The 14,242-nt window shown below is 40.0% G+C and overlaps 2 protein-coding genes across 2 annotated transcripts in view; both read right to left on the reverse strand.

Annotated features, from left to right (window-relative positions):
- Positions 1 to 7,566, reverse strand: part of vta1 (vesicle (multivesicular body) trafficking 1) — a 40,922-nt gene extending 33,356 nt beyond the window's left edge. Inside the window, exon 1 of the mRNA XM_061244041.1 lies at positions 7,354 to 7,566. Coding sequence (XP_061100025.1) covers positions 7,354 to 7,444 — 91 coding nt within the window. The 5' untranslated portion in view covers positions 7,445 to 7,566. The remainder of the gene's footprint in view (positions 1 to 7,353) is intronic.
- An 823-nt stretch (positions 7,567 to 8,389) lies between these two features.
- Positions 8,390 to 12,910, reverse strand: gje1a (gap junction protein epsilon 1a). The gene is made up of 4 exons (XM_061243961.1): positions 12,803 to 12,910; positions 12,362 to 12,455; positions 10,653 to 10,835; positions 8,390 to 10,247 (listed from the first exon to the last, which is right to left on the reverse strand). Exons 2-4 carry the CDS (start codon positions 12,398 to 12,400, stop codon positions 9,852 to 9,854), a joined length of 618 nt encoding a protein of 205 aa, XP_061099945.1. The 5' UTR covers positions 12,401 to 12,455; positions 12,803 to 12,910; the 3' UTR covers positions 8,390 to 9,851.
- Positions 12,911 to 14,242: the final 1,332 nt, after the last annotated feature.

The following is a 14,242-nucleotide window of genomic DNA, read 5'->3' on the forward strand; positions in this document are numbered from 1 at the left end:
CCCTCCCTCTAGGATTCAGAAGGTGTAATGTCCCCATTTCTTAGGGCACATCCAACAGCTTCAGCACAGGTGATAAATTTTCATAGAAAAATTATTTAATGGAAATTAATTAAATACGTGTCATTCATTTGCATAACCCAATTTCTAAATGTAAAACGAGGTCTTGAATAATGGGATATTCATTTACAAGTCAGGCCAAAAACACCCAGTACAGTCTGTCCTGAGAGTGAATCACTATGTGAAAAACAGCAGTAAATAATAAAACCAAGGTTATACAGCTGTTCTTTCAAAGCAAACAAGGTCTGCAAAGAACAAAATAAAAATGAAATGTCTACACGGAGGATAAAACTCACTAGTAAATCTAAGTCCCGCTATGTCTGCACAGCCCGCCGCTTTCCTTCAGCTAAACCACGGCCATGGCCGTGGGACTGCACTCCAGAGAGCGGACGTCCACCACAGCAGATCGCACTCACAATGTCTCCCTTTGTAAACGCCATGACGCCCATGCAGCCGACCTCCAATCCCTCCCCACCCCGAACCTAAAACAATACAGTACTGAGGCCCTCCAGAACAAGGGCATGAAAATAAAAAAACCATAATCCGCCGCACTTTCGGAAAAATCCTTTTGGCTATGGGCATAATGTCTTAATGTCTTACTGTGCGAGGGCATGGCGGTATTAAAAGTACTGTCATTAATTTTTTACAGTGTGAAATCGATCCGTCATGGCGGTAACTGAGAAACGAGAAAACACCACCGAATGTTTAGAGTGCTCATCATTGCAGACGTTTCTTTTCCTCCTGCATTTCATAAGGTGAAAAATTATGAAAATGAAGTAGGAAATCTTTATCCTTTCCGTTTCTCCTCGCTTTCGTCTCGTACGTCAGTTGATCACAAAAAAAGTTCAAACCCGTGTAATGTGCGACTATGGTTTTAAACAACTCCAAATATAAAATAAACTAACTGCCCGCTTGACCTAGTACGGTAGCCCAGACGGCAGCCGCGTATTGGGCTGAAGGAGAGTGCGGGTCCTCAGTGGCGGGACGTGACCAAGTGTTTTCACCGACATCTGCAGAGGGAACAGAATTGTGTATTCAGGAATGCCAGCCCGCGCACTCAGCCTTCCTCATTACAAGGATGTTATTATGTAGCTGCAGTTGAATTTGAAGACTGGAAGAAGTCCAGGGACCGAGAGGGAAAACAATGTCAAAGAGGGCCTTTTCCATAGGTTTACAGCGCCGGGCCGGGCCGGCGGGTCCCTGTTTATGAAACGGGATGTGAGCCTGCGGTGCTTTCGGGCAGAAGGGAAAAGTATCCCCTTTCTCCTACAGCTCCGGACACAATTGCACATGCTCCGTTTTCGCCTAAAGGGGAGACTCGTTTACAGCGTGGAAAGAATGTGGTAAAATAAAAAAAATAAAAAAAAATAAATAAAAATAAAAGAGCAAAGACTTGCCTTTAAAGTTGCTATTATGTCAAAGTGTAAGAAGTCCAACTTGACGGTGGAAATACTGATATGAAAACATGTAAGATTGACAGTTGAGGAGCACTGCCGCGACACAGATACTAGAAAAGTGACATGTAGCAATTCCCTCCGTTTTAATGAACACACTCTAGTTAGTGTAAAAGGCAGTCCGTCAAAAGGCACTTTTCGAGAGGGTGTAAACTGGCAGCTGTAATCACAGTGCACAGCCAACAGGACGAGGCTTTGGAGTAACAGGGGAAGAGAAAATACATTACAATTATGCTAATGTCGCTTGAGTTGGGCTGCTGGAGCTTCGTCTTCAAAGACAAAAAAGTTAACCACTTTAAAAGTGACTCGTAAAGAGCAAACACAGCAGAATAGGTCTGCAGAAGCACTTTCTGACCACTGCCAAAAAGAGTCTATCCTCAACTCATTAACTGTTCTTGAGAACAAGTGGTGGGATAGACCACACACACTGAAATGGTACAAGTGTGAAACTAAAAAGCTGCCTGAATTTGGTATTTCTATCATTATCCTTGGTACAGAAAACAAAATGTAAAGAGAGTACCAAGTTCTGTTTAAATCAGTAAATGATTGTCTTATACAATCATTAGAAGTGGTTTTGAATATTTATACACATTATCCAAGGGCGTCTGTTTGCAGTTTGAAAGTTATTCAATGATGTAGGGTGCGGTTCTGAAATAAATCAGCCCCAAAGCAGCGTATTCAGGTCCTTGACTGAGTTTCCAGTAAAAGACTGAGTTGAGTCATTCAAATAAATGTCAATGCTGACCTCCAGTGGCACACTCAAGTTTTTAATCTACTTCACAGTATTGTGGAAGACTGAAGTTCTCAGGGTGTGTCGATCTACAAGCCAATGCTGAAAGAACAAATAGAAAACAATTCTTATTATGAATACCGCTTTTTATTCATATAGCGCCATTAGGCCTAGCCTGCATCACATCCCTACACACTAATGATGTGTAATTAAATAGATCTCATTAGGATAATTGTATCTATTTCACATTAGTAAAAATGTCACGCCCATGATACCAACTACTGCACCTACCAGAAGAATGGCTGAACTATGTACCGAAACCACTCCATTATGACATCACCATATGCAGTCTTCATAACATAGCAGCACACGTGGTGGTGACGTTAGTCTTCTCCATATGATTCAGCAAAAATCAACTTAGTCCATTTCTTCCTAAGATGGTGACAGTACAATGCTGGCTCACCTCCTTGTGTAGGTGAGCCATGTGTAGACTTGAGAATTGTACCTTGTTTGTGAAGAATGTAAATGACTGAAGTATCTTTGGTTACAAAAAGGAAAGCTGCACTCGGCTGAAGTTGGTGTAGAACATTGTTGCACTAAGGAGGACAGAAGCCTATTGATCTGAGAGGTCAAAGGTTGCCACAAGTTCTTCCCCTACACTTCATTACTATCTGGATCTTCATGGTGGTGTCAAGACATTATCATTACATTGTGCTGCTATGCATGATTAATGCAAGCACAAATACTTTTCCGGTCACAAGCTAATCCACACATAGCTTACACCATATCCTCATGGCATTCCCTTACCACAACTCATGTCGATTCACGCTTCACCCAGACCAGAAACCAATGTCCCTTCAGCCCAATTTGGACTACCCGCAGTCAGACTGGAGCTGGAAAATCTCATTAGTCAGAAATCTTCTCCGCATTTATTTGAAAGAAGATTAGGCTACATGTGAAAATCAGTACCTGGACAGCCAGAATTAGTAGAAGCATTAGAGATTTGAATTGCTTGTTGGATTGATGGCAAAATAACACCTTTTCTGAAGAACCAGCTCAGATAAACACATTAATTTATTTCTGATGGTGCACTAGACACATAGCATACTGCATACATTATGTGTCTGTCTGGCTGTGCATGTCTTTACCCGGTCTGTGTACAATAAATTGCTATTCCTTTCACATCCATGTCAGGAGCAATCTTTTCTGGTGAACCCTTGAGAAATTAAGTCGAAATAATACCCAGCTGAAGAGTCTATTGTGAGTATTATTTTCTTAAGGCTATCAAAAAAAGGGCTATAAATGCATGCGGAGATAAGCTGACAGGGGCTGACAGGAGAGGATGTGAGGTCAATACCAACACACAGGCCTAGCTGCCTGGGTCCTGGGCTCAGCCGTGACTGCAATGCCACCACACTGCTACAAATACAATTATGAATTCAATATTATCAATGCTAACAATGCTAAGAAAACAAAGGGCCGGTTTCACAGACACAGTGTTTTTTATGAAGAATCTGCATTGAAAATTGAATTTAGTCTAGGACCAAGGTTTAATCTGTGTTTGTGAATCTGGCCCAAGTCAAATATTTAAAAAATACAAATTTAAAAAGAGGAACCTAGTTCTCATAAACATGAAGAAAGGGAGCAGGAAAAGAGGGCAGGTGGCATGGCAACACTAGTCTCTGAGGCCATAAGGCCTGGGAACAGAGAAGGGATGGAAACTCCTACTCAGCATTTCAGGTACCCTGTAAGCAACTACAAGAGCTGTTTGCATCTGTCTCCATGTAGCTAGTCAGACTTAGTCTTCACATTTTCTGCTTTAGGAATCTGTATCCATGGTCAAGAAAAAATCCTCAGACGTTTCTCTTGGGCTTCTGCACAACAACGGCGCATAGCCCAGCCGACGCAATCCTCAAGCTTCAGGGAACATACTCTCACAGGGTCTGCCTTCAGGGTTTTCCTGCTAATGGTCTCAGATGCTCACCATCAGACTATTGGCTTCCCAGGAAGGCTGGCCAAAATAGAAAGGACTTCTGCCAACAATAAAATAAAATATGGAGCAATGAATGAACATGGAGAAACAAGCAAAAACAGGAGCACCAAATCCTAACTGAAAGCCAGGAGGCCAAACCCTGAAGAACTGCAGCTGGGAAACCACTGAAGGAAATATCAGAGCCTCTGTCCATGGTTCATGGAAAGATGGGAAGGACAAGTGGAAGAAATTGCAGAATTCTGTCATTCAGGCAAGACATTGGGCAGCCCTGATCAACCCAGATGGGGACGAACAGTGGTGGGCAGCACAATGTCCCAAAGGAGAAACAGGGTCCAAAACTTGCATGTCTGAGCTGGAGAAGGTGTTCACTATCAAACAATGGGTGTACCGGGGCCTTCAGTCCTTTGGGTGTGAGTAGCCCATGGCAGCTGTCAGGTATCCATAGAAATAATGCACTATGAGAAGGTGATGGCCTATTTGTGGCTGAAATTATACATAGGTATAGCCAACATATAGGCAACACGGGCTACCTTGCTTCTGTGGATGCGATGAACATCGCGCACAGTGCTGTCAAAGCATTCTGCTACAGTAGATGGAGTTGGAAAAAAGAACAAGTTGCTCATGCACAGTGCAGTCCTGTATCACTGATAAGCTCATTATTACTGTCTGAGTTTGTTTCATTTGAAATGAGCATAGGCAGTCATCCGAATATAAAAAGCATGTTCAGCCAATATTTATATGATGCTGATAAACCAAATCTGGTATTGGACATACTGCTCAACTGTCATTCAATAAATTCCCTTGCTTGAAAGTGGGATCTTTTCGGTAAGAATATAAAATGAATGAAAATGTTTTTTTAAATATATTTTTATATATTAATATTAGGGCGGCCTGTAGCGTAGTGCTTAAGGTAAAGGACTGGGACACGCAAGGTTGGTGGTTCTAATCCTGGAGTAGCCACAATATGATCCACACAGCCATTGGGCCCTTGAGCAAGGCCCTTAACCCTGCATTGCTCCAGGGGAGGATTGTCTCCTGCTTAGTCTAATCAACTGTACGTCGCTCCTGATAAGAGCGTCTGCCAAATGCCAATAATGTAATGTAATGTAATATTCTATTAAGTAGGCTAATAAATGATAGATGCCATACTTCAGAACATGCTGAAAATCAGAAGTTAATGTTGAGTGGTAGAGCATACCAAGATCAGGGTAGGGCCCAACTGGGAAAACAAGTCCTCCCGCATACCAGGCCAATTCAATCAGCGCATTCTGCAAAACGTAATCAGACCAAGTGCACGCTTTGCCAGTCATTTGTGACATGGTAATGAACCATGTCACATGCAGTCCAAGCTATAACTGCGACACGTCCCATCTGTTAACAAGTACAGCACAATAACAGTTACAGGATTTCCTGGGGTTCACAAGCTGCATCAGTCACATTTGCCATTCACAAATGAAGCGATCTCACAGCTCTATAGAAAGCCCCGGAACATGCTCAGAGCACAGATGGCAACTTACCGTATACCTTTTGACTCAACACCAGCAGGCACAAGCTAACTATACCCGCGGCTATCATATTCCCATCCACACAGATGCTTAGAATGAGCAAGAATTTACCAGTATGAACAAGCTAAAGGACTGGCAACCATTCTTCTTTGTAAGAAGTAAAAAATCAACACACACTCAGTTCTCAAAATGTTACATCACAAACAAGTATGGAAACTGCACTGCGAAGATGGTTGTTCAAAAACAATTTGCAATAATTTTTAATTTGATGCATTCTCAGTCAGCTGGCTGAAAACCAGTAGTCAACTAATGATTGCAGCTCATAGATGCACTGCCATGCTCATTCACAGTTCATAATACTGCAATAACTGGTATTTACAATAGGATTTGCTCCCTGCTTCAAGCTGGATTATAAATGTGGCTGAAGGATCCTTCAGTGACAGTACTATGTTCTGGCCTGACCACATTAAGCACTAATGAACAGGTCTTTGGAAAGCGTTTTTATTTGGTATTCTATTTAGCAATGATCAATTATTTAAGTTAAATGTTTATGGGAGCTGATATTTTCACTTGCTTGCTTAAGAGTAAGCAATGTGCTAAATAGCTTGCAAGACAAAGTATTTTGCCAAAGCATTTTATTATCTAAAATGGCATTCGTGCATTACCGGTCGCACATAAAGTATGGAAATTAAGCACTGTCAGTTTGTGGTGTAACTGGCTGACATTTACAGGGGTTAGTAGTATAAATCAGAATCCAGCCAGAATGACCAATAGGGAGAAATAATATTAGGGGTACTGGACAGTTTTCCTTATGTCGTTATAATTGAATGAGTCTTTATAGCGCTATAATGTCATTTTCTTGTGTACAAGGATTGCCCAACACAGTTCCCGGAGATCTAACGTTACAGTCATGAAGGTTTTCATTTCAATCCTAATTTGGCACACCTCATTGTACTAATTATCATTTTATTCGTATAGCTAGCAATAGTTAGCTCCTGTTTGTAGCCATCTTACTCTAGCTAAGTAGTTCTCGTTATAGCACTCAGTGTCCTCGACTAACGTATTGCCACCTCTAGCGATAGCTAAGTTAGTAGTGAACTATCGAAGGTCTAGCTACCTAATAAAATAAACATGAGCTACGTAACGTTAATATAGAAAAGTAGGACAGCTAATTTCTCAGTTCCATTTCATAGATTACATCTCACAGTTAAGCTACGTTACTGCAAAACATCTTAGCTAGCTACCTGGCCAAGGTTTGTTTATCGGAACCCATCAGCGGCTCTCGAAGTTTGCTAGACTATCTAAACAGGCATGTGATCCAAACTAGGTTAGCCGGGTCGTTATTCAGCTAACGTTACGTTACCCTTTCTATTTGACAGCTAAAGTTAATGTTGCATAGCTCTCAAGTTAACCACATGCCCTTATTAGGGTTCAATGGCGTTAAATTGTTTTTCGACTCAAAGGTAATAAGGAACTATTGTATGTTTGTTAACTTTCAAACTAACGCGCAAACTAGGTAGCTACCATAGTTCTGGGCGAGTAGCGTATTACTAGCGTACGGGCCATGTCGAGCTATCCGGGCAGCAAGCTTAGGCATTTAAAATGCAGACTCACAGTAATAAGCCACAACTGGGTCCCGTTTCTCATGTTCCTGTGCCGTTCGTAGATGGTGCTGAATGGATTTGAATTGCGGTGGTAGAGCCATTTCTAGTCAAGTTTGTGTTACGATTAACAAAATGAAAACAATACACCTATTCTTAATCAAAGATGCTCAACTACCTGACAAAACAAACCAGAATTTTCATGTCTTCCGCTTCCTGAATCGCTCAGTCCAGACGTCTAGCGCCATCTATAGTTTAGGAGTACTAGGATAAGGAATTCAACCAAGAGAGTCTGAGGTGGTCCCACTCATTCAGGCCAGTAACCAGCTACGCGTTACCCAAGATGCATATTACACATTAACCAATTCCCTGTAGGTAACGGTGTTTTTCCACGGATATTACGTTTCATCCAAGATGGGATTACTTTTGGACGTGTAGATTGAAGCAAAACATAATTGTTTTCAGATGGATTATGGATGGCTGCAGATCACCGGCCAACACCATTTTCAGTGAGGTACCGAGGATGATGGGTAAAGACAGTCTGTATTTTTTGGGAAATACAGGTGTGGATTTTGGGATCATTCCCTTGGTTCAACCCTGGTCTTAATCTGTATCCATTGCAATTATAAATACCTATATAAAGAAATGTATCTCCACTAAATCGGGAGGTGATTATGTGTATATCAACCATCCATGGCATTTCTATACTACATTACATTAATAGTAATGGTAACAGTAAGAAAAGAGGGCTAATGCATCAGATCTACATGCAAATGATGCATCCCTAAGAGATACAATTACGATGGATAGATGGCCAAGCCAGGTAGTCTAATAAGAGATAAATAGATTAGCCTGTTACAGTAAATATGCCCCTTCCAAATGTAACTGTAAGAGAAAAGGAAGAGGCACCCATACAAACAATTGGCACACAATTTCTAATAAACATTTGTTTAAATTTATGAATTTGCAGAGACTTTATTGACAAAAGAAATGAATGTTACATTAAAAGCTGCATGAACAGACACAACAAGTTAAAGTGGAATTAGTATTTAAAAACTACACAGAACAAACAGTCTGATGTCAAACATACATGGTGGTCATAAAGTTTGCCCCTTTTAAGGCATGTTTTAATGCATTTTACTGTACATCAGTATAGAATGGAACAATGACAATAACTGACAAAAACTGGCGATGATAATACACATAACCAAGACTGAAATAACAGACATAATTTGAATTTGATTTGGCCTGACAGCTACCCAGTGATCTAACAACATCACACAGTTCCTAAAATAAATACAATCACTAAAGCAAACATAACATCCAACAAAAGCTTTTGAAGAGTGTGATTCAGGTAACAACATACCCATATTAATGCTACTGATTCAGATGTACTTCAGCCTTAGCAAAATATAAGGGGACAGACTTTAAAACCACCCATTATAAATAAATACCAGTGCACAGTATGCCGTATTATACCTGAGATGATACATTTAGCTGAGAGTAATCACAGAAGTTGGATGGATGCCTGATAATGACTTACATATACCAAGAAACAAAATTCAAGAAGTCATCATTTTCACACTGATCACTACACAGGGATTAATTCAAAGGCACCATGCATAGAATACAGGCTATGAGTTTGGCCAGGAAATATAACACAGTCAAAACTCCAGGTATCCAAGCACACTGTGACCAGCACTTTTTGAGTAAACTGAAACTCATCTTACCAGACATATGTTCAAATTTACCAGCAACATATGAATAAGTTGCAGTCAATGCTAACGGACCTGGCAGCATAGATGACCGTTGCATTTGCCTGTTTTGGTTCATCTTAATTCCCAAAGGATATTATTTATCATGACTAATAATTAACTTGTGTATCTCTGAATTTAGTGGGAAATTTTATATAGTTTACAAGGTGGATACTATTTTTAAAAAGTTTTAGAAGAAACCAACACCTCCACTCCAAAAAGCCAAATTGCTATTTAAACATGTTTGCCTGGGAACTTTCTTGGCTATTGGCTGGTTCCGCGACAACTAATTTATTTAAAAACTATTGTACATCTAGGAGAATAAGCCAATTTCAGATTGAGGGTTTTGAATAAGATCTCCACACGTGATGTGATTATAGTAATGGACTCGTTGTATGTCACATTTCCTGCATCACTGGATCCTAAACGTATTCTGGGAAAATGCTTCGGAGATTAAAAGCTGCAAAAAGTGCAGCTATTTTTGAAATGGTAATATATGCGCAAGGGTAATTTTTTTTGTTTTCCTGTTAAACCTCAAATTGCTTTCTACAAAAAGCTTGCTGGCTCATTTTAACACTGCCATTGCAGCAGTATAAAAATAAACGGCCTGTGAATGTCAACTCCCAGCTGGAAAAAGCAGAGGTATGTCGTTTGGGGCCTTTGTCTCCATGTAAAGACCTGGATTAGAGACACGGAACAGCACAAAAGAGAGCATTTATTATTTGACCTAAAAAATCTGTAGTGAATAACATGCAGGTTATTGACTGGTCAAATAGCCCAATCTTCTACAGAGTATCTCAAAAACCTCAGCCACGCACAGCAGCACGGTGATTACAGTGAAGGTGTACATTGCGCTGAGGAAGATGGTCTTCTCAAAGTGTTCAGGCACCATGCATTTGGTAACGTTAAACATTTTTTCCAGGGCGCTAGCATCGCACATGTAAAGGGGGTGAACTTGGAACCCGAAAAGATGACTCTGTAGCCAAAATGCTATGACCTCAAGAATGATTCTTAACAGGACAGAGATTATGTAAAAGACGGTGTATTTGGGCCTGTCGAGGATTTCTTCCTGGTCAATATTTTTACAGGTTGCGTACAGGTGGAAGACAGCTCCAGGGACCAAAACAGTTACTAGCTGCAATGCCCAGAATACCTGCAAAGAGAAATACATTATTCTTACATCAACAGAGATTATAACAAATTTGTACGCTTACATTTTTAACTATAGCACATTGACAATGACAGATAAAAAGGCGCTATCTACACATTTATACTGTACAGTTCATATTCATTTACAGCCTTGGCCTTTTAAAAACCACAAACTGCACTGCTTTATGCTGTGGTTGAAGTACTGTATCCTTAGTGGTCAGATGTTAAACTGCAGTAACACCTGGCATTTCCACGACACCCTCAGACAAGACATTGCAATCTGAAAATATATTTTCCTGTTCAATATTTATATTGGATGTTTCTCCAGGTAACACGTTATAGCATAGCTTATTGGAAGTCACATTTTTCTGGCTTTTGTGAGTTGTTGCACATGAGGTACTTGGTTTACCTGAGGTGTAATCGGTCTGAATTGGTTATAACAGTAGAGGTTTAGCTCCCGTCTGTCGGGGTCGCAGCTGAAGTGTAGAGCCTCATTGCCATAAACGGCAAATCCCAGGACGCCAAGAAAGAACATGCGCACAGACCCAAAGAACAGGGTGTGGAACTGGCCAATCACAGTCGGAGGCCGGAGCTGAACCACAAAAAGGAAGAAAAAAAAAAAAACTTTGATAAACAGGACGTATAATGTCAGCACAAGCCATCGACAGTGTTCATATTTGCTGTGCCCATGACAGCACATGCATCTTATGGCTCAATCATCTTGGAAAAGAAGGGTTCTGAAAGGATTCTTTAGCTTGAGTCCACAGGGAACCCTTTTTAGTTCTTTATGGAACCCTCATAGGTGTGCAGTGTGAAAACTCCCACACAAAGAACCTTTTTGCGTGACAAAGAACCTTTTAACTAGATAGTGGTCTTCAGTGGAATCACAACCACTTTGAGTGCATTATACTTATAATAATCTTCAAATGAAGTTTAACTTAAAGCAAAATTGTCCATGATTTTACTCACACAGTTGTTACCTTTCATGTAGCCTAAACCAACAATGATTCTAATGATTCCACTAATTCTTTGTCAATGAACTGATTACAGATTAATTATTACAGGTAGGGCCTATTACAGAAAGGTATTAGATACTGTATATTTAACAAAGTTATAGAGTCCCTCAAATCGGAAGATGATGAAGATTATTGAGATATTCAAACATGGAATACCCAACTGAATGTGAATCATTTTGCTATCATCTTCCTATAAATAACAAAAAATTAAAAAAAATTGCCTACACATATAGCCTATTACCTTTTGTCCTCCGCTATATTTGAAAATATGTAACACCTTCCACATCATCTCAGATAATCTCCCGCAGGTTTACTTTTCTGTAAATCGTATACTTACACATCCTTCATAAAAAATCCTTATATAATTTAAAGACATAACTTGGCCGCTGTTCTTCCAGTTCAATTATATGGCAGCGCTTCATTGCCAATTTGCTGGCATCAGGCGAACTTGCTATAATTATGTAGCTCCTAATGACCTTTTGCTATAGAAAGCCCTTGTCAATGCATATTTCTCTTTTATTCGCGGTGCCTTCATATTTACTCACTCAGTACAAAAAGACAACAGAAGGGAACAACAAAAGCACGGGACACGTGGTCTAGTCACAATCCCCGCTGAACTTAGTCAGCGAAAAACAACTCTTGTACAACACAATGGGGCAGCGAATGGAACACAATACAATGCTCTCAAGGGTACATTATTGGAAAGCCATTTTATAATGAATTCAGTCCTAGTGTGTTAAATACCACTTCGATATTTGACTAAAAGAACCACCATTAATGAAGTGGGACGTCCCTTATTTAAAATATAATTTTAGTGATCTTTATAAAAACAACTATAACTTGCAAAGAAATGTGAAAAGTCTACAATTATTAAAACACCTAAAGAAAGTTAAGTTAAATAAAAAACCCTGTATAATAATTTATTCAAAAGAGTTGAACCATCATAAAAGTAGCCGATAACAAGATATCTAAATTACATCAACGCTGTACAAACCCTTGTAGAATCGCCTATCATTCTCGAAGTTGTCGTCTCTGTAAACTACAGTAGGAGTCACCGTGTAAGAGCAAAAACGTTCATGTAAAATGTAAAAGGTCCACACACCAACCGTAATCCAGGCGGAGTGTTGTTTATTCCCCCCATTCAATCAGAGTTTGGGTCCCGTCCTCATGCCAGTCTTGAGCTCCGTGGGACAGACCTGGTGGGAGAGTACCATGGTGGAAGCGCTTCTTTTATTATAATAAGTGTTACTATGACACGAATAAAAGTACAGACCAATTAACAAAGCGTCAATCTCATCCGGCGTTTGGCGTGGTATTTAGAGAGTTATAGACAGAAGCACTAATTACCTAAATAAAGATAACAAGGTCCTGCAAGCATTCAGTCAGAAGGCACGTGGTCCATGTGACGCAAGCGCTCAGGTCCTGCTGGGCTCGTCACTTGACATAAAGCCACCGTTTTGGGGATTCTAGAGCAGGTCTGTGGACAATTTGAATAGAATTTCCGGTTTTTTTTGTGTGCCAATTCCAGCCACCCACTCCTCACCTTTTTCTTCCCCAGTTTGGAATTGCCAATTCTTCATCTTGAATCACAAGGCGCAGAATTTGTGTATCTCTCAAAGCTGACAAGTAGCAACCTGTTGGCACCTCGTGCGTCATTGGGAGGAGCTACTGCTGCGAAGGGAGCTGTTTTAAACCCAATCCGTCCTCCCGCTTGCCGTCATGGGCTTTCTTGCAGTGTCGAGGCTGGAGCGCCCATTTACTGATCGTCTCAGACGACTAGCCCTTCCAACATTCAACGGCTTACTACAAATGACCGTGAAACAAAAATGATAGTTTTAGAACGAAATAAAACAGTGTATTATAGTCTAATGATATTTACACTATAACGTGTGCATGGTTAGAGAGAATCAACACTTGAATGTTATTGCCTGAAAGCTGGTTTGTCCAAAATAGCAACGACAGTATCAACTTGCCAGAATTTGTTTATCATATTGGTTTTAATCCTCGAACAACCAGCAGCTTTAACTGGAATAATTACAATAATTGCAGTAAATTGCATTGCAATCTACAGTAACGTGTATGAGGCCAAGAACACTGCACCCGTTAACAGAGCGACATCCTCACAGTTTTCACTTTTTTATAAAAATGTATAGATACAGACCAAGTGTAATAAATTATTTAATTTGTACAGCGTATGTACCTGTGTATATATGTCGAATTAACTCCTGACATGCAGCATTAACTCCTGACATACTTGCATTTTACATATAGGAAATGATTACTACAGGTATTTCAATATGAAAGTACAGTATTAAAGTTTTCACGATGGTACATGCTTGATTTAACAACAAAAATGTAATAACAAAATACTATAGAAGTTGTGATTTAGTCGCGCCAACCCTTCCACCTATTGTTGTTGAAACAACCCGAGAGATAAGGATGGTGCACACACAATATCGGTGAATAAGATGAAAAGAGCGAAATACTTATTTATTTCACAATTTTCAGTCCATATTTGTGGATCAATAAAATATATCGATGGGTAAATTGCCCTAATTTCAACAACAATCATGCTACGTTTTGGGTTTTTTTTACTCCGCTGATTTGGCTTGTTCAAGAATATGTGAGGCAAGTAGAGATTGTTGCCAAGCAATACAATATTTTACATATATTCAAGCAGTGCTCTTCAATTTCCTTTCATTCATTGTGCAAGTCGGCTCCTCCTGACACTCTGTTTGTTGCGACTCTCTCGTGCTGCTTGTTTATAGGATTTCTTCCTTCACTTATTTTCCCTGATGACCCAAAGCATAACACAAGCAGGGCTTTGCACTGTTTAGTCCCAGAGATATTCAAAGCCAATGTGGTTCGTGGAAAGAAGCAAGCAACTACAAGCAACTACAAACTGAAAAAATGACGACGCTAAACAAATATATTCTTCATACGTAGACCTACTTTAGAACTTAATTCATTCCATTTAAAGTAA

The sequence above is a fragment of the Conger conger genome, chromosome 5 (genome assembly GCF_963514075.1).
Source record: "Conger conger chromosome 5, fConCon1.1, whole genome shotgun sequence".
Lineage (NCBI taxonomy): Eukaryota > Metazoa > Chordata > Actinopteri > Anguilliformes > Congridae > Conger > Conger conger.